The sequence below is a fragment of the Dryobates pubescens genome, chromosome 25 (assembly GCF_014839835.1).
Source record: "Dryobates pubescens isolate bDryPub1 chromosome 25, bDryPub1.pri, whole genome shotgun sequence".
NCBI classification, from domain to species: domain Eukaryota; kingdom Metazoa; phylum Chordata; class Aves; order Piciformes; family Picidae; genus Dryobates; species Dryobates pubescens.
Genome location: NC_071636.1, coordinates 149,009 through 168,122, shown reverse-complemented (window position 1 = coordinate 168,122; position 19,114 = coordinate 149,009). Strand labels below are relative to the sequence as shown.

Here is a 19,114-nt window from a genome sequence, read left to right as displayed (position 1 = left end):
CTCCCCCGGCACAGGCACCATGGAAGGGAAAACAAGGGCTCCAAAACCGTGCTGAGGCTGGAGGCGACCTGAGGAGCCGGCACAGCGGGAGCCGAGCCAGCGCGGGCTGAGGCCCATTAACGCCGGCGGTACCTCAAGGGCTGTCAGCGCCCCAAACCGCGCCGGGCACACCCGGCAGCTGCTACCGGACAGCGGCACGGCACGGCACGGCACGGCACGGCACGGAACGGCCCCGCGCCCCGCGCCCCGCGCCCCGCGCCCCGCGTGGGGAAGGACCGGCTGCCGGCCGCCCCATCCTCAGAGCCGCCTCAGCGCCGGGCCCGCGCTCCGCGCCGGGCCACAGCGGAAGTCACGCGCTGAGCCGCCTGGCGCGCTGCGCCCCCTGCCGGCCCGCCCGCGCACTGCTGTCCCTACCCGCGCACTGCTGCCCCCTGCCCTGCTAGGCGGCGCGGCCAGGCCGGTGGCGGCCGGCACCCCCGAGGCGGGCGACAACTGGGCCGGGCCCGGTACCCGAAGCAGGGGATTCGAACTCACGGGTGGCAGGGCCCGTGCAGCTCGCTGCGCGGCCCCGATGCCGCCTTTCCCGGCGCGCATGCTTCGCACCGCCCCGGAGCCGAGCGGCGCCAACCAGGGCCCGGTACGGCGCGGGGGCCGTCGGGAGCTGCAGGCCGCGGGATGCAGACGGCCCTCCGGCGGCTCGCAGGGAGGCGCTGGGCCCTGCGCACTCCCGAGGCGACTCCGCGGCCCCGCTGCGCCGGGCCGGGCTCCGTCCCAGCCCTGCGGTGCTGGAGCTGCGGCAGCCCCCTCCCTGGCGCCGAGGGCCCGCCCCGCTTCTGCCCCGGCTGCCGGGCCCTGCAGCCGCCGGAGCACCGGCCGGACCTCTTCCGCCTGATGAACTGGTGAGTGCCGGTGGGGTGGCCGCGGGCCCCGCCGGCCGTGGGCCTTACTCTGCTTCTGTTCCCGCAGTGACCGCTCCTTCCGCGTCGATGCGCAGCAGCTACAGCGGCGGTTCCGGAGTCTGCAGCTCGCCGTCCACCCCGATCGCTTCGGGCAGAGGCCGCCGGTGAGTGCCGGAGCAGGGGTGCCCGGGCTGGCTCTGCTGGGGCTCGGAGATTGCGCACAGAGCGTGCGAGCACCGCAACCCTCCCTCTTAGTGCCGGCTTTAGCTTTGCACACGCGTGTGGCGGGGATGTCGTTTCTCTGCAGGTAAGGATGGGACCGCTGTTAACTTGTGACTGTTGTGCCTGGTCTGTTCGCAGAAAGAGCAGCGTTTCTCCGAGCAGCACTCTTCCTTGATCAACAAGGCCTACCAGACTCTCCTGAACCCTCTCAGCCGTGGTCTCTATCTAGTAAGATGTCCGTTCGGTGTCCCACCAACACTCTCTGATGGCAGCTGGTGGGGCTGCTGCTGGGCACCTAACGAATTGCACCCCTGACTCCATCCTTAAGGAGCTGATTTGTGTTCCTCTGAAGAAGAGGACTATGAGATTGAAGAGAGACTGAAAACAAGCTTGTCTGAAAATTAGCCAGCTTTCCCACTAGCTTCTGTAACTTTGTACTGATCACCATCTTATTTGCTGCTCATGTTACACTAATTTGTTCCCTGTTATGTTTGGCTATGGCTCTTCCCTTCAAATTTCAGTCTGGTCCTCTGCAGCCTTTCTGGCTTTTTTTTTTTTTACCTTTGGTAAACTTTATTTTATGGTCCACCTGTGGAGTTAATTTTAAGACTGTCTCTATTTATGCACATATAAATCAGAAGCTTATCAAATACGAATCTGAGTGAACGCTACTGAAGGACTTAACATTCAGGAAAATAGTTCTCTCTGAAATAGACCTAAGAATGTGCATTTCCCAATTCCCATTCTCTCCACCAGCTGGAGCTGCATGGAGTAGAGCCGGCACAGGAGACAGACTATGATGCAGACTCAGTGTTTCTTATGGAAATCATGGAAATTAATGAGAAGTTATCAGAGTCTGAAAATGAGGATAACCTCCAAGAAATGGAAACTTTAATTAAAGGTAGGTTATGACTTGAGGGATTTGTGCCCATTTACTGCCCCTTGTGTCACAGGAGTCTCTCTGCAGACTTAACTTTTTCCAGCACATTTCTTTTAGGATCTCTCACTTGCAGTACTCTTAGACTGACAGACTGCAAGAGCTTCCCCTCTTGAAAAAATACTGTCTTTACCAATTTGTGCCACCTAAACATCAAATCTACCTAACTGCACTGTGCTGGTAGTAGAATAGGCACAGGTATTGTGCAGAAAAATGAACTGCTTCAACCTGCAGCAGATCAGGGCAAGCAAACTGTTCTAAGAGATAGAACACTCAGAGTGAAGTTTAATAACATGCTTGAGTGACTACACCAAATGTCATTTATACAGATCCTGTGTTTCCTTCTTCACCTTAGCAGTGATTATCATCCTTACAGCAGCACCTTTCTTGTTTCCATTGTTGGTGATACCCAAAATATTGCCTGTATTGGTGTATTTAGTTCCTTGACATAACAGCAGCGTGCCAAAAACAGATAACCAGAATAAAAGTAGAATAGAAGAAAAAAATAGAAGAAAACTAGCAGGGCAAACTGATACACCAGAATCATGTTGGATTTCTGGGAAGTTAGTGACTACTGACTTGCACTGACTTGCTGTTTGTGAGGCTGTTTAAACAAAGATGCCTCTCTGAAATCATAGCTTAAAAACCAAATGCCAGCAATATCCTGAAAAGCTCTTTTAGCTCCCAGAAGACTATGAGACTAACAATGAAGTTTCCCTCTGGGACAATCAGAATGCAGTGGTATTCATAGGTGGTATGGATGCTAAATAGGTAACAAAAAGTGAACAAAGCTATTTGTTTTACAGCTAAACAAGAGGAGCTGACCAAAGAGGTGACTGCAGCATTTGAAAGAGGTAGCTGTTTCTGTTTGGTGTTTAGCTGCCACCCGTGCCACGTGTCAGTGCTGAACAGACACGTTCTCTCCTTGGCAAATGTCAGGAATACTGCTTAAGCAGTGAGCTTTGGGTGGGTGTTTAAAGTAAGTGCTGCTAAGGTGACCTCTGCTGAGGCAGGAAATCCAGGCCTTCACATTAAACCCTTCCCCACAACAGGAGCAGTTCTGCTGCCACAGAGGTTATCTGGCAAGAGGAGCCTTGATGCCCCAATTACCTGGGGCTTTTAGGGGCTTTATTCCACAACCAGTTGTCAGCAGGTGAAAAACCACCTTCCCCCAGTTGTGTATTAAGGGCAAACTGAACTGATGCTGTCCCTACCAGGCAAAAGGGTTGTTCCCTACAAACCTTTTGCATTTTGCAGTGGTGGCAGCTGATCCAATTACATACATGAAAAAAGTCTGTACTTCAAATTCCCAGTGGCATTCCACAACTAAGGCACCCCCCAGCACAGTCATCAGGGGGTGTCTTTGTCACCAGTCTGTACTGAACTGTACATTTGAACCTCTCTTGTGTAACAAAAGCACCCCAGATGCAAAGAAGCAGCAACCTGGTGTGAGTGAGTGTGCAGCTCTTGGTACTGCCACAGGTGCTGCCACTTGCAATCTTGAGATTTGTGTTGGAGATGGAAATTCAGCCCTCTGTAAACCAGTAATGTTTTATTTCATTTCAGATGACCTTCAAGAAGCTAAGAAGCTTCTAGCCAAAATGAAATATTTTGCAAACTTACAGGATAAACTAAAGCAGAAGAAGATCCCTTCCTGATACTGCCTCCTGTACCATTCAGAGTTAATGTTATTTTCAATTAAACAGCCGATTTCCTAAAACTGGGAAAATTACGTTTGCTTCCTCTGTTTTCATTAAAAGCTTTAACTCTGAGAGAAGGAAAAGAAACATAAGATTCAGTGCTTGCTGTAGCACTTCAGTAGCAGATGGGAGGTGCTTACAGCTGGGAGAAGATGGAATAGGTAAGGCAGGACTGCAGTCCTAGCAGTGACAGGCATGGCAGTGAGCACTGGAGAGGCACACAAGTACCACAGATAATTAACATTTCCTACTTCTTGACTGGTAGAGTAGGAAGAATTTATTTGAAGTTAAGAAAGAGGCCAGGACAAAATGTGGGAGATGAAGCAGAAAGCTTGTTCAGGCTCTCTGTCCTCCCTGTGTGTGTCCTGTCAGACCCTCCTGAAAAACTTCCCAAGGTGGAAAGTGTTTAGTTCCTGTTGTGTTGTCTCTGCTACTTACTGGGTTTTGTGACACTGATCTCAGTCTGCCAGGTACTGATCTTCAAACCCAGAAGAGATTTGCACAGTTAAAGTGTTAAGAGGTGAGGTTACGGAAACAAATAACCCCAAACTCACTCCCCAGAGGTGTTCATTAGCACTAGGAAATGAGGCTTCTAATCGATGACAAGTAACAGTGACTCAGGTGGGTGCTGTACTGCCTTTGTACAGTTACAGCACTAGGACTAGATGAGTAATATCCTTAACCTCTCAGAGAACTGAGACATGGCAACTAAACACCTAAACCAGAATATTTCCAGTGCTGGTTTCTCAGCAGGTCCATTCTTGTTTGGGCTTTAAGGCCTCAGAATACTTTCCTCAGTAAAACATTAACATTGCTTTGTCACCCCCTCTGAAAAAGGTGCTTAGAAACAAGAGTTATTGGATTGATTAGCTGAAGTAATCTTGCAGGGGGAGAAATCATTGCACACCCTCCCTGGCATCTCTGTGTCCCTACCACACTGAGCTGTAACTAACAAAGCCTTGCGTGACACAGCACAGGTGGTTAATAGCATCGCAGCAATAGGTGTTTAGCAGCGCTCCAGAAAGATCAGCTTGTCTTGATTAAACTCCCCCTAAACACACAGCAGGGTTTAAGCAGCTACTTGTTTGTGCTGTACACTGCTAGTTTAGAAGAGGCTGTTACTAAGTCTCATTAAGATTCTGTTACAGCAGTGAAATTACAGAGAATGTTTAAACTCCTCACGAAGTTGTCTTCTTTCATTCAGTTCTGTTTCCTTTTTCCTGCTGTTTCTTCCAAAGTTGAGCTTGTGAAACTCCTTTTTGATTTCCAGAAAAGATTTGTTTTTTGTCTCAGGAATCACAAGGAAGATGAAAGCAGCAACTGAGGAGCACTCCAACAAGAACACCAGAAAACAATACTGCTTCAGTCCCTTCTGAAAGGAAAATGTACTTCATTGCAACATATTCCAAGCATAGCAGGGTGTGTGGGAAAGCAGAGTGTGTTTTGTTTCCATCCACACCTACCAGTGCTGCTAGGTGTTTTAGTAACAGGACACCCAGCCTATCCTTCCTTTACAGGTAACTTCATTCATTGCACAGCCCTTGGCAGTCTTACCTACCCTGGGCAGTCATTTATTAAACCCCAAACAAATCAGCCATTTAACCCCCCTCCCAAGCAGTGTAATAACAAGGCAGCATTTGCTGCTTAGCTGTCTCACACTGTGATGGGAGAAAGATTTCTCTCTGAATGTCTGCAAATGTTTTCCAACACTATACCTTAAAACCCAACTATCCTATTGATGAGCAGAGTTCAGCCAAGAAGAAAGGATTGTTCACATCAAGGTGCCCTGCTGCCTGCTTTCTGCATGCTTTGGTCTCCAGAGGAAGTGCTAGAACAGAACAAAGCTAGAACTTCATTCCTGTGTTGGTTTTCCTGTTCAGAGCCTAGAGGAAGTGGGAACCACCTGCCCCAGGCACTGCTTTATTTTGACATCAAAGCACAAGCCACTACAGTGAATCTCAGTGTCTGTTTTTCTCTCTATTTTTCATACCTTCACCTTTTTGATTTCTTTAGATCTGAGCAGTAAAACTACCCCCATGCATTCTTTTTACTTTTCCTTTATCTTAGTTCATTATTTTTTATTGATACCTACAAAATACTTTAAGAGGGACTGAATCCAGTTGGCTGAGGGGCAGAGTGCAGCCTGTGGTTAAGTGTTACTGGGTAAGGGAAAGCAGTTTGATGGAGCCTGAGAGAAGATGAAATGGTAGGGGGTGCAGTCAGGAGAATTTTGGGTATACTTACCACGATAAAAGGAAAGAGCATCCCAATTGTGAAGAAACTAACCCAGCTAACAGCCCCTGCTATCATGTAGGCAGCAGGACGTGAGGACTGTATGAAGAGCTCAGCTGTCAGGGTGTTGGTTATGCCCCCTGGGGAAGAGGTTCAGAAATGAAATAGGTTAGTATGCCAAATGTCCATCTGCAGTGCATCCAACCACAGAACAGCCGAGGTACTCTGGAACATGCCACTAGGTGATCTAATTCTACTAAACCCAACATAACTCTTAGCAGCACGTTAGAGAACCCACTGCCCACATGCCAAGAGTCCTCCTGAGAAGGGACCCCATCAGCAACGCTGCTCAGGGAGCAAAGGTCCTCTGCAAGTCTCTTGGGCTGCTGCTTGTAGAACTGGCCTGAACTGAAGGCCAGCACTGAGATGCCACCACCTCTCAAGCAGTTCACAATAAGCCTCAGGTTCAAGCAATGGGCACTAAACTGTTCTGATGGGATGAGCCCACTTGTGCCCTTAACCAGGGTATCAGCAGCCCCACAGCTCATCCCTTCTGCCAGGCTCACCCCCCACCAGCTGCTGACGTGCCCTGGCCCCAGATATCAGCCCTGCAAAGCTCCATTGGTGTCATACCTGGCCCCAGCCCAAAGCTCAGGATGAAAGCAAACAGAGCTGCCATGCTCATGTAAGGCACCCACGGGTATAGCTCCTGCAACAGAATTGGAAGGGTTAGTTCAGATTCTGAGATCCACTGTTAAAAGTTTGGCTTAGCAACTCCATCTCCTGTTGCTGTTTTATTGCAGCCAAGACCAGCAGTCACTCGTGGCTGCTTCCCAGCTGATGTATTGAACGGGACTGCTTCAGAGGAATGAACAGTTGTTCATTTAACAGTTTCAGTGTCTTTAAAAAACAGAATAAATGCTGTGTTGTCATCAGTTTTGTCAGCATCAAACCCAGCTGCAGTTTTCAGACCAACACATGGTCAAACTGTATCTGAGAGCATTCTCTCATTTTGGGGAGCTCTGACTGCAGAACTATTCCATCTTTCAGCTGCTGCCATTTTTTAACTTTAAGCTTAAGACACCTCTTGTCTTCCATCTTTCTTTGAGTGTCTCTCACTGGAGTCCTATCACCTAATATAAAAGAGCCCTTCTTCACACCTGGTAGGTCAGGGAGAAGGTTAGAATGATGCTCCAAAGGGTCATGAGGAGATAACCCCCAATGATGAGGTATCTCCTTCCCACGTAGTCTATCAGTAAGCCCTGTGGACAAGACACAGTTTCCTGTTACCACCTCATAGAATCATTGCTCTCTGTGGCAGGAGGGAGAACAGATTGCTACTCACACAGGTGAGGGCTGTGAGGCACTCACAAGCTCCAGTACCAAGCGTCACGTAGGGGATTTGCTCTGATGAGATCCCAGCTTGTTCAAAAATGTAAGTTGCATAGAAATAAATCTACAACAGGAAAGAAGAAAAACAGCTACTCATTGTATTCCTGGCAGTTAAATAGTCACCTGAAAACAAAAGCAGGGCGATACCAAACACACAGCTCAAGGTGTCCATTGTGTGAATTTCAGATTTGCCATAAGCAGCAAGAGGAACCTGTTCAATTTGTGTCCAGGTAACATGCACTGCTGTTTTCAAACACCAACTCACTGAACAGCAGACATAATGGCACAAGCTGATCCACCCTTATTTACCTTCTCAGAGCAATGTGAGCACAAGCAGCCAGTCACTCCTGAGAGATTCTTACATACTAGAAACACAGAAGTGACCAAAGAATCGACAAGAGAGAGCAATGAGACAAAGATGCTCCTCCTCACTTGTCCCCTCACTCCAGGCTCCTCTGCATGGATCCTGTGTGTGAGCAGAAGGCTGGGAGTCAGAAGGGAACGAGACCCTTCCGGCCTCCTGCAGGGCTGGCAGCTCACCGCATTGATGCCACTGAGCTGCTGGCCCATGGTGGTCACAATCACAGTGACCAGCTGCCACCTCACACCACGGTCATGGAACAGCTGCCAGGGCTTCTTGGGCTTCTCCCCGTCCAAGGCACAACATTCCCGCTGGATATCCTCCATCTCCCGCCGGTACTCTGAAGAGCCGTGAAACCGCTTCAGTGCTAGGAACAGGATAAAGCCTCTTGTGGTGACCTACTGACCACAGCTCCAGGCAAATCATCTCTTCCTAGAACCATCTGGCTGTTGCCAGGGTAGGAAAATCTGCTTTAGGAAGCTGGGGAAAAAGTAATTCATTACCTTTGGCACAGCTCAGCTCATCACCTCTGTCTATAAGGAGGTATCTGGGGCTTTCAGGAAACCATGGCAGGAATAACAGTTGGGCAAGTGCTGGTATACAGCTGCTGGATAGCAACAGGGGCCAATGTGTTTCTCCACCCAGTAATTCCCTGGGAGGGGTGTGGAAAAAGAAGGGGGGAAAAAAAAAGCTCCAAGCAATTAGCTATTGATGAGTACTCAGAAGACTTATGGCAGCAAAACGTTTGTTCTTTGAGAGATACTCCCTTGTAACCAGTCCCCCAAAGCTTGTGAGCCTCAGCAGAGAGAAGCTGGGAAGGTACCTCCCAGCCCCTCTGAAAGCAGTTTCACTCAGGAAGAGATAAGCAGTGTTGCTTTCCTTGCTGCTCCTAGGCATCACTTTCAGACTGGCCTAGCAAGGCCAGGACAGCAAAAGCATGCAGGCCTCACCTGAAGGCCAGCAGCCTTTGAGGACTGAAAAGAGCCCAGGAAGGCATCTGAGACTGCTCCTAACAAGGTGTGCTGCACAGGGAAGAGTCACTACAATGAGTGCCCTTAGCATGAGACTGGCCTTAGATGAGGTACTGTGGGCAATGTAAACTTTCTAAACTAAAAGGGGATGTTGCATTTGAAACACTGACCCCAGGCTATGAAGTTGAATTTATGTTCTACTAATGTTCTGCACTTCCCACCTGAGATATCCAGCCAGATCAGTGAATTCACAAGCCAGTAACCAGGGCAAGGAAAGAGAAGTCTGAGTGCTTTTGGTAAAAGGACAAAGCAAGAGGTAACTAACATTGCTGTGACTCAGGCTGCCAGCAGCTGCTCACAGGGCACTGGAAGCACTCTAGCAGACTTCATGAAAGAAGCTTGGAACAGCTTAAGGTGCAAGTGGATACAGTCCATACCAACTTCATCTGCTCTCACAAGAGATAAAACCAGCAGCAGTGCTGCCAGACAGAAAGTACCAGGCCTGTGCTCTCACGTCCTGTCTTCTGAACCTTCATCCACTGTCTCCAGCAAGAAACTGGATGAAAATACCAACTCAGAAAAAATGTGTCTGCTTTGCTGATGCTGTTCTGGCCAGCAGCACTTAAACTGAGAACACTTTTCTGGGGAGACAGCACATATGGTTTGAGCTGTAGCAAGGAGGTGACAAAAGCCAGGTTTCCACCTTAGAGGCAGACCTTCTGTGAGAAGCTGATTCAGTATTGTAACAATGGCCCCAGTGAATGTTTTGCAGAGAACTGCAGGGAATTGCAATTCTTTGCATGCCAGTAACCCAAGTCAGGGAAAAAAAAAAAAGCATTTCTAACCTCAAGCCAATTATTTGTCCTGTCAGAATCCCCCCAGTCAGAAAGATGGAAGTCCCCATGGCCATGCCGCCTCTAAGATGTTTTGGGGCAACCTCTCCAATATACAGAGGCTGCACACAGATCCCAATACCTGGAAGAAAATGGAAAAACATTTTCCTATTAACAGATTTTGCCTCGAAAAGAGTTACTGAACCAAAACATGGAGAAAATCAGGGCTTAGCTGATTTCCTATTAATTTAGCCACTCTGGGATGCCAAGGGTTTTTGTTACCGTGTCCACAAAGCAGCATACACACACAGTGCAATGCTGACAGTCACCAGTAAAAACAATTCATCATTCACTGTACTTTATTCAAAGGGGGAATAGGAAATGATTCACCTGAATTTATGCCAATCAAAAACCTTCCAGCAATCAGCAACTCAAACAATCCTGTAGGAAAACTGATGCCCATTAAAATGGAGGCCAGTATTGCTATGAGGTTATTCATCAGAAGAGCTCCTTTCCTAAAGGGGAGAGGGAAAAAAACCAAACACATTAAGAAAACAGAAAGCTTTCCTGTCTGGTAACATGGAAAGCATGGGCTTTACACTGCAAGGATGTGCTGTGCACTGGCAGTCCAGGTATCTGACACAACCAGTTACTCCCACAAATCAGACCTTCTCTGTGGCCAGGGGCTTGTCAGAGCAGGCTGAGTTAACCCAGGACAGTCCCTGTCAGACCTCAGGGGCCAAGGTCTTCTGAGAGCACAAGGCTGCAAACAGGGACCTGTGTTCCCTGTTGCACCATGGGTGCCTGTGCTCATGTAGATAAATGCAATGGAAACCCCAGACTGGAGGTTATTATTCAGGACTCATCTTTTAAACACACATTGGAACAAACTGTAAAATTCTACTAGAAAACTCTGCTTTGGAGTGAAAAAAACTTTTATAGTCACCGAAGGTACCTTTCCCCTCATTCTTTTTACGTTTATTTACTTTATGTTCCAGTGAGAAAGTGGGAAAAGAAAAGAAGCTGCTGTGCCTGCTGCTGTAACTCACCTGCCCAGCCAGATGGCCATGCTGCCTCCCATCAGGGCTCCACACAGGCCTCCAAGTGAGAATATGGAAGCAATGACAGACCAAAGAAAAGTCAGCAGATCAGGGTTGAGTGCCTCGTGGTACCGCCTGGCCCAGGTTTCATTTAAGAACTTGTGTATGTGCTGCAGCAGCAAAGAATGAGGGATGCACAGCATTAGGTGGAGCCCTGCAGCTCAGCACTGAAAACAGCTTGCACCTCAACCCTGAAAGCTAATTCTAGGCACTAACAAAAGGTATCATCTCAGCTGTGTTAAAAACACCAAAGACTGATAGAACCTTCCTTGACCACTACACCATTTCCCAGGCTCCCCACATCTCAAAGACTGCTGGGCAGCTCTTCTTTTGTACTCCCCCTCAGCAGAGGCTGCGTTCCACCAGAGGAGAAGCAAAACCTCTCCACGTACTGCTGCGAGAGAGTTCCGAGGGCCTTCTGAATGGAGGGGGAACAGGGTGGGTAAGTCCTTCTGGTTTTTAGGAGCATCTCAGAACACAGAGGTCTCATGTAGTCTAAAAAAATTTTTACAGTCAGGCGACTCATTCTGGCACTTGATTTAAATCTTGCTGCCTTGGTGCAATCCAACAATTCACAGTAAAACCCTTTCTGCAGCTCTAACATTCCTCTGCCTTTCTTACAGTATTCATGTGTCAGAACTCAAACTGTTCCTCCACATGCTTTTTTCCTAGGAAACTCCTAAACTGACCTGTGTCTGTAACCAGAGGCTCCTGCTCTTTGCCAGAAAGCACAGACTTAACAGAAGAACAAAGCTGGACTCTCTGTTTCCAGCATATTACATCTTCTTTCACAAACAGCTTACTTTAGCCTTTGTAAAAAGCATACAAGGTTGTAGAAAATTCAGTTCCACAAGGGAAAAAAATATCTGGCTACAGAAAACATTGCTAATCACTCTCACAAGATCCACTCCAGTCATCCACGAAACACATAGAGTCCTCAAGGCCAGAACAATAAAAGTAGATGCAAATAAAGGAAATATGAGGAACTCAGACACTACAGACTAAGATCTTTCTCAGCAAGCCTTGTCGTGGACAACTGTAACTATCCTCTTCCCTGTCATGCAGTGATGGCAGCTATGGGAATGACTCCAAGCTGTGTCAGGGGAGATTTACTCCTGACACGAGGAGAAACAGTGGTAAGATTTTACAGGACAGGTGGTCACATGCTGAAAGAGGCTGCCTAGAGAGGTAGTTGGTAGCCCAAGACTGTCATTAGAGGCATCTGGATGATGCCCTTAATGTGCTCTAGCTCTTGGTCACGCAGTTGGACCAGCTGATCATTGTAGGATCCTGACAACTGACAATGTTCTGTTCTACTCCATTCTGCACTGTTCCCTTCTTAATGTTCTGGGCTACTTCAGTCGAACGTGCACCTGGAAGACGTTACTGACTCAGGTAATTCTTCTAAACCAGACTGAGGTATTTGTGTGGCACACTTGGCACTTTTATCTGACACACAATACCTCTCATGGGAGGCACTCGCACACAAATTCACATGAAACCATTCTGGCAGTCAGCAAGAGGCCTTCAGATGAGAGGAAGATTGCCTTGGCCCCTGCAGCCATGGCAGCGAGAACACATTGGGCCACTCAGCCAGCTAGCCAGGACACCTCCCGTGCTGTAAGCAACTCTGTGAACAAGGGAGGGTATTTTACCTGGGTGGGTGCATTGATAATGGAAACATTATATCCATACTGAAAGGTCCCTCCGATTCCAACAGCACAGACAGCCAGGAACAAGGTCCAACTGGGGAACTAGAGCACAGAAGAGAGTATTGGCCATGAAAAGCAACAGGGCCTTGAGCCAACATGCATACAGTATCCAGGAGAAAACCCTGGTGAAACACAGAGTGCAGTTAGCTTTGAACAGTGAAAATAACAACTTAGAAAACTGCATAAACTCTCACATGTGTGCAGCAGCACTCTGATCATGGTCACGAGCATCTTTTGGAGATGCAGCTCCAAGCACACCCCTGCCCTGCTTCCAGTGTGGTCACTGAACTGGTTACGTGATCTGGGCGTGAACTGCTCATGGGATCCATTTTGGATGAAAGAATGTCAGAAATGCTCACGGGTGGTGCTAGAGGCACCACTCAGTACAGAATGAACCAAATCACAACTTCTAAGGCTGGGATGTGAGAATTAACTTTATTTTCTGTCCCTCAGCAAGTCCCTAAGTGAATTACTGGATGCCTGTTAGCAAGTGCTAAACCATGATGTTTTAGATCAGCACATGCTGCTCACTGATAACAGCATTCAGTCAAGAGTCTGTTGCATGCCTTTTTAACATTTTCAGCATTGAGCACCTAGTTGCATACCTAAATTGGAATTTAGGAATTAAGATTAATAGATTCACAGGCTTTTAGGTTTTAAGGTCAACAGGAACCATTACTGTGGTACATTCTTATCTCAGGAGAGTTCCAACTGGTCATAAAAAGGCCTCTGAGACAGAGAAGATCTCCAGAGACTTATGCAGTGTCTGGTTCTGTGATGCTCCTCAACTCCAGCTTTTACTGAATACAACAGCACTAAAATCCAGAAGAGAAAACAGGCTAGCAAAAAGCCCCAGAATCATACACTCCCCCCTACCCCCCCTCATAACTTAGGCTTCATTAGGGCAGCTCCCTCCTTCCTGCCCAAAGCAGCCTGCTCCTTACATTCACATGTGTGTCCCACTGGAACTTGGACCCCCATTTCTCAGAGCCTGATCTGTTCTGCAAGCTGCTTAATTCCTGACAGCTCATAAACACTTTCACCTCACTTCAGAAACACATCACAAAAAAACCCCAACAATTTACATTCAATGTCAAACACAAGAATCAGAAGATGTGCTTTTACAGCTTCCATCTGGGAACACCGCTGGGTGTCTGAGGAAAACAAAATTTTAGCAACTGGATCATTTTTATTTAAAAGCAAACACAAAACAATCTGAGAATTTCACATCTGTCACCACTGTTAAAGCTACAAACTCTGCAGAACTTATCCTCGGGGCCAAGGCCATTCTGCTTACCTTGCTGTGCGTGCTATACCCTCTCAGCAAGGGCTGGTGCTCCATTTGGAGTACGGGCAGAGTTTCATTTCCTTTGCAAAATTTAGTAAACTACACTACAGGAATAAAAGGTGTCAAAGGAATGGAGTTATTATTGTATTAAAACACAACTTTTGCCTTCTATCTCTAGCCACTGGGATTCTTCTCAACGGTTCACGACTTCTTCACGCCTGCCGCGCCCAGCTCTCGCCAGGCTTTACAGCGGCTGTGCGGAGCGCTCCCGCCGCAGCCCCGGCACTTTCTTCGCTGAAGCCAGAACAGAAAGCAGCGGCCGGGCTCCGGCAGCTGCAGCACTCAGCTCCTACCGACACTGGCAGGCGATTACCTGGGGCTTCGGTGGCATCTCCTGGCAACTTCCGACGGCAGCGCTCGCTCGCCTGCCCGCTGCGTCCCTGCGGCGCAGCCCGCAGCTGAGGGAAGGCAGGGCCCCAGCTCCTCACCTGACTGGGATTTGGCTGCTGCACGGCAGCCCCCCCCGCCCCGGCCCCGCGGCCAGGCCGCCGGCGGCGGAGGAGATTAGCCGGGCCGCGGACAAAAGCGGCTCTGTCTCGCCGTCCCATCGGGAGCTGAGGTTGGGCCGCCGCCGGCGAGAACAGCCCTGCCGCGCACCGCACTGCCCCATGGCCGCCGCAGTACCGCCCCGGCTCTGACGGGGACTCCGCACCCCGCGGGCCGCCGCCGCCGCCCGGGACTACAGCTCCCGTCGTGCCCCCGTGGGCCGCCGCCGCCCGGGACTACAGCTCCCGTCGTGCCCCTGCCTGCCTTCTCCGAGCGCGGCGAAAGGCCTGGAAAGGACCTGGGCTCTGGCGACGTCGTCCCGCTCCGGGCCCGGCCCGGCCCGGCGGTAAGTGCTGCGCGGGCAGGCGGGCGGCTGCTGGCGGCTGTGGCACCGGGGCGGGCAGCAGTGCCGCGGGACAGGGTCACCTGCGTCGTCCAGCGGCGCCGCTCTGCGCGGCCTCCCCGCGGGGCGCCGGGCCGGGCCGGTGCCAGCAGCGGGAGAGCGGCCTCGGGCCGGGGCACTGCCGGAGCACGGCGGAGCGGACGGCCTCGTTCATGTTCTCTCTTTCTCCGGCAGCAGGAAATGGCAGCGCTAGGAAGATCCTGTCAGGGCATTCCCTCGGGCCCCGCCGTGGAGTTCCCCCAGGTCCCCGCCGGGGCCCATGACCGTCACGGCCCCGCGGCGGCTGTGCGGGACGACCTGCAGCCCGGAGCCTTCGGCCACGACCGTCTGCCGCCGCCCATGGTGGTAATGGCAGGGAACGGAAACGACGGCGGCCGTTCCTCCGGCCTGTACCTGCAAAGCGGCTTCGACGTCGCCTCGCTGGCCGCGCTCGGGAGTTACAACGAGGGCCTGCCGGTGGCCCCGGTGGGCTCCTTCACCAGTGCGGCTCGCCCGCACAGCCTGCACCTGCCGCCGGGCCACGGCCAGTAAGTGCCAGAGCAGCTGCAGTGGTCGGGGAAGGGGGCAGGTGTCCGGGCACGGCGGCAGCCTGACACGGGTGTTGTTTTCCGGGCGGCCTGTGGTTTCTTTGCCCCTAGTAACGCTTGGTGTGTACCGAGCTGGGCTGGTGCTGTGTGCCTGCCAGAGTGGGCTTGTGCTGTACTCATTGGAGGGGGGTGAAGGGGCATTCAGGAGGAAAGAGGTGTGATTAAGATGATCTGCCTCTTGATGTGCTTTTAAGCTCATGTACCTTTTTGTCCTTTAAAATTTTTTTTCTTTCTCATGAGCACAACAAGTTTAAATTGTTCTGTGAAAGGTTGCTGCTGGGTTGTGTTAATTTGAGTCTGTCACTGTGAGACAGTGTACGAAGAGGCTGAATCTGTGTCACCAGTTACTTCTTGATGCATTTGAATTTTAGCAAAAATTGATCTTACCCCTTGTGGAAAAGAGACTTTCCCATATATTTTTGTGTTATTTAGCACAGGATTCTGCTTGAAGAACTGAGCTATTACAGCTTTTTTTAACTTTCTGTAGAACAAAGGGTTTGTTTATTGTCCAGAGCTTCCACTTCCTTCACAGCTGCTGACCTACTGTGACTGTGGCTCTTAGCTGCTGGTGACATTTTAAAAGAGAGGGAAATACTGTTTATAAACCCCAGTGTCAGTTGGAAGGTATAATTAGAAGCTAAGTAACCATTTGCTTTCTTTTACAGTGTCTCTGTTCGCTGTGGAAAGAAGCATAAGCTGGAAGAAGAGGCAGAAGGGTAAATTAAATTTGTCTTTTATGGCCTGAAAAACCCTAAGTTGTTTTTTGTTTTCTCTGAAGGCCTGGGCACATCTCATCTACAGCATACACAGGAAGAGAGCTTCTGTTGTTGCTGCCATTTACAACTCTCTCCCATAATTGCACATGAGCCCAAATCCATTTCAGTTAATTAGGTGTGAGCATTGGTTTTCTTGCATGAGCATCTAGGATTTTAATCCGAGCATTGTGGATTTGTCTCCTTGGTGCAGATTGTGTTTCCGTCGTGTGCCCAGGCTTTGGCAACGCTCCCGCCGCTTGTAGCGGTTTGCCCTGCAGAATGCCACCTTCCTCTGTTGACAGCTGTGACCTTACTTTGTTTCCTAGTTGTCCTGTGCGGAAGAAGAGGCTGACAGGAGCCGAAAATTGCCCTTTGAATCCCAGCACTGAAGAATGGATTCTCTGTGCAGGTCAGCAGGCAGCTGGGGAGGTAGCCAATCAGTGTGGTGGCAGCGGTCCTGAAGCTGCCACGTTAGAAATTCCCTGTGAAGAAATGGATCAGACACTGGGGGAACAGCAATGCGAGGTTGCTCGCAGGAAGCTTCAGGAGATTGAGGACAGGTAAATGCAGGGGTTGAGCAGACTGGCTTTGAGCTTTCCCTTTTTGGTGGGCGTTGAAGGGTTAACATTAGCAGTGTGATCACACTGCTGTAAGGCTGAGATGAGCCTTCTGGGCAGGGTATCTGGAAGTGGCGGTGCTAGAGCAAGAGATGCTAAACACAGAGCTGCCCTTTGGTGATCACTGTGCAGCGCCAGTGTGCCATAATTGGGTTTTACCCTCTCTCGCGAGTATTCAGAGCTCAAATTTTAACTGATGTTTCTTGGTCAGACTTGAGCTTGGCCTTTATCCCCCCAAACAGCAGCAAGTTCTGCGATTGCTGCTTCTGAGTGCTCCAGCAAGTGCATTTGTCAGTGTAGAGCAGCGTGAACCAGAGAGCTCTCTGCACACCTGCGGCAAGGCTGAGGTTCATTTTGCTGCTGAACACCAGAGCCTGGTGTCAGGGTACTGGGGTAGCTGTGGGTGGTCTGTGGTAGTTACTGAATGAATGTTCTGTGCATTTTTGCTCTTGAAAGATCTCTGGGAATGTCAGGTGTAGACCTCAGCTGAGTCCAGCTGAGCTAGTGTGCTGAAAGATCTCAAATGACCACTGTTGGCAGCTGTTTGAAGAGCCAGAAGTTCTATAAATTGCAAAAACAAGATTATTTTTTTTTTGAGATGATTACTCCATAGATGGGTGAAGGGAAGCAAGGTACTGTTAGATTATTTTATTTTGTCCTGGGTAATCAGTCAGAGCAGTGATGTTTGTCTTTACTACTTGTCTAGATCTGCTTTACAAAGAATTGTTCCCCACCCTTCCCAGCTCTTGCTGAATTTTCTTTAAAAGGTTTATGAAAACAAAGGAGATGCCTCCATTGTGTTGTAAATTTCTTCAACTTCTGGTGCCCCTTTAATCCCTGACATCAGTAAAACGTTGAGAGCTGTACTCAGTGGCTTTACAGCAAGGCTCAAATAGAGCAGGTGAAGCCACTGCACAGCTGAGGCTCTCTCCTGTGGCATGGCTGAACCCTGCAGCTCCTCTCAAGGGACTCCATTGGTTTGCTGTTGGTATCTGCTTCGTGTGCTGCTGGGCAGTGCAGGGGTCACATGGCCAGCTCAGGTACCAGAAGTGCTGTGGCACAGCTCTTCTCAGGGTCCTTGGCCCAAGAGCTTCCAAGTCAGCAGGGCCCTGCTGCTTCTGGTACCATCTGAGGTGAGGTCTGCCCCATGCAGCACGGAGCACCTGGATGGGACTGTAGTCTGCAGTGGATGTGCCTGCTAACAGTGTGCTCAATAGTGTTTATCTCCCTCTTCCCCCTCCCTTCCTAGGATAATTGATGAAGATGAGGAAGTTCATGCTGATGGAAATGTTAGCAATCTGCCCACTCTTATCCTGTCAGATACCCTTAAAAAAGGGATGAAGAGGGATTTTGGTGAAGTCCTGACAAAGAAAATAATAGAATCTATGTAAGTTCTGGAGGAAATCATGGTACTATGTAGTTAACGTGCAAATGAGAAGAGAGACCCACTCTCTGTTTGTGGAGATGTCTTTAATTACTGCGTGATGCAGCCAGTGCTGTGTAACAGACCGTTTCTTTGGTCAAGAATAGGAAAATCCATCTTGATAGACAAGAGAAGTGTAACTGTAGCGGTCGTCAAGCTGCCTGCTGTGTAGTCCTCATTTGTTCAGAGTGACATTTGTTGAATAATCCATTACATCTCGACCTGTATGTATGTGAGCTTCTAAAAGAAGCTCCTGAAGCATGACTGACAGTGGTCATCAAGTTTGGTGCAACAGAGAGAAAATGCAGGGTTGGAATTAGAAGCAGTGGAATTACTTAAGGAAGGGGAAACTTAGTAGAGGGGGGAAAAAAAAAAAGGAGGACTCTGGAATACGCTTCCAGGCTAGCACAAAGGATGAAGATAATCTCTGGTCTTCTGCATTGAGTAGCTGTGATTGGAGAACTTAAAAGTTTAACTGAGCCTCTGTCCCTTCTAGGAGCCGTCCCTCGATGGAGCTGGTGGTTTGGAAACCTCTTCCTGAGTTTCTCACAGATAAACTGAAGTCTGTTTCTGTTAAGAACATCAAGAAGCAAAGTACAGAAGGGTGTCAAGCTGAGCCACCAGCACCAAGAGCTGCTTTTGCCCCACAGACTGACACATTCCCCGAGTCACGACAGACTGCCATGTCTCCAGATCCATATGCTAGTTTGGGAATCTCTGGGTGTGCAGAAGAAGAAATGGAGTTATAGATGCCAGATTTTAGGAAGTGGTGAGCTTCTGATGGTTTTTGTTGCTGTTTTTCGATTTCCACTTTCTGCCTGGTTTGATGTGTGAATCTGAAGTTTTGATGTTTGCTTTTGGTTTTCCTACTAACAATCCTAAGAACAGGGATTGGCCAGACACGACTTCATGGCGCCGACCCCCGCCACTTCTGTACGCAGGTCTTGTTTTGACTGAGCAGGTAACCCAGAGGCCTTTGGAATGCAGATGTAGCTTTCCCATCTTGCTTAGCAGTGAAACATCCTCTTAGTTGTCCTTGGTAAAGTATAAAATCTAAATATTGAATGTAACTGTGGCTTAAGCCACGTCTCTCACTTACTGAGCCATTAAGGACTTTGGTGCACATACTACACTTG

The 19,114-nt window shown here is 49.3% G+C and overlaps 3 protein-coding genes across 5 annotated transcripts; 2 read left to right on the top strand and 1 right to left on the bottom strand.

Moving 5' to 3' along the window:
• Window positions 1-505: 505 nt before the first annotated feature.
• HSCB (HscB mitochondrial iron-sulfur cluster cochaperone) lies at window positions 506-3,783 on the top strand. Its single transcript, XM_054172826.1, has 6 exons — window positions 506-899; window positions 967-1,063; window positions 1,260-1,349; window positions 1,878-2,022; window positions 2,865-2,912; window positions 3,625-3,783. The coding sequence occupies exons 1-6, from the start codon at window positions 676-678 to the stop codon at window positions 3,714-3,716; spliced, it is 696 nt and encodes a 231-aa protein (XP_054028801.1). The 5' UTR covers window positions 506-675; the 3' UTR covers window positions 3,717-3,783.
• Window positions 3,784-3,811: 28 nt separating this feature from the next.
• Window positions 3,812-14,067, bottom strand: LOC104309056 (solute carrier family 2, facilitated glucose transporter member 11). The gene is made up of 12 exons (XM_054172825.1): window positions 14,021-14,067; window positions 12,303-12,401; window positions 10,597-10,757; window positions 9,938-10,062; window positions 9,560-9,689; window positions 8,247-8,395; window positions 7,923-8,110; window positions 7,336-7,446; window positions 7,151-7,252; window positions 6,624-6,699; window positions 6,003-6,130; window positions 3,812-5,130 (listed from the first exon to the last, which is right to left on the bottom strand). Exons 1-12 carry the CDS (start codon window positions 14,036-14,038, stop codon window positions 4,915-4,917), a joined length of 1,503 nt encoding a protein of 500 aa, XP_054028800.1. The 5' UTR covers window positions 14,039-14,067; the 3' UTR covers window positions 3,812-4,914.
• Window positions 14,068-14,422: 355 nt separating this feature from the next.
• On the top strand, window positions 14,423-19,114 carry CCDC117 (coiled-coil domain containing 117). Of its 3 annotated transcripts, none has more exons than XM_054173128.1 (6): window positions 14,423-14,539; window positions 14,774-15,123; window positions 15,849-15,899; window positions 16,265-16,498; window positions 17,805-17,942; window positions 18,475-19,114. In XM_054173128.1, exons 2-6 carry the CDS (start codon window positions 14,777-14,779, stop codon window positions 18,725-18,727), a joined length of 1,023 nt encoding a protein of 340 aa, XP_054029103.1. In that variant the 5' UTR covers window positions 14,423-14,539; window positions 14,774-14,776; the 3' UTR covers window positions 18,728-19,114. The 3 variants fall into 3 exon arrangements, with proteins under 3 accessions (XP_054029103.1, XP_054029102.1, XP_054029105.1); XM_054173127.1 differs by having other exon boundaries at window positions 14,771-15,123; XM_054173130.1 differs by lacking the exon at window positions 17,805-17,942 and having other exon boundaries at window positions 14,771-15,123.

What these genes read in the sequence shown, in the direction of transcription:
- CCDC117 (XM_054173128.1), top strand. Translation starts at nt 14,777, where the DNA reads ATGGCAGCGCTAGGAAGATCCTGTCAGGGCATTCCCTCGGGCCCCGCC. An exon ending in CTGGAAGAAGAGGCAGAAGG is followed by an intron (nt 15,900 to 16,264) that starts GTAAATTAAATT and finishes TTTGTTTCCTAG; the next exon opens with TTGTCCTGTGCGGAAGAAGA. An exon ending in AAGAAAATAATAGAATCTAT is followed by an intron (nt 17,943 to 18,474) that starts GTAAGTTCTGGA and finishes TGTCCCTTCTAG; the next exon opens with GAGCCGTCCCTCGATGGAGC.
- HSCB (XM_054172826.1), top strand. Translation starts at nt 676, where the DNA reads ATGCAGACGGCCCTCCGGCGGCTCGCAGGGAGGCGCTGGGCCCTGCGC. An exon ending in CTCTTCCGCCTGATGAACTG is followed by an intron (nt 900 to 966) that starts GTGAGTGCCGGT and finishes CTGTTCCCGCAG; the next exon opens with TGACCGCTCCTTCCGCGTCG. An exon ending in GCTTCGGGCAGAGGCCGCCG is followed by an intron (nt 1,064 to 1,259) that starts GTGAGTGCCGGA and finishes GTCTGTTCGCAG; the next exon opens with AAAGAGCAGCGTTTCTCCGA.
- LOC104309056 (XM_054172825.1), bottom strand. An exon ending in ATGGCCATCTGGCTGGGCAG is followed by an intron (nt 10,063 to 10,596) that starts GTGAGTTACAGC and finishes TCTCCCCTTTAG; the next exon opens with GAAAGGAGCTCTTCTGATGA. An exon ending in AGCTCAGTGGCATCAATGCG is followed by an intron (nt 7,447 to 7,922) that starts GTGAGCTGCCAG and finishes TTCCTGTTGTAG; the next exon opens with ATTTATTTCTATGCAACTTA.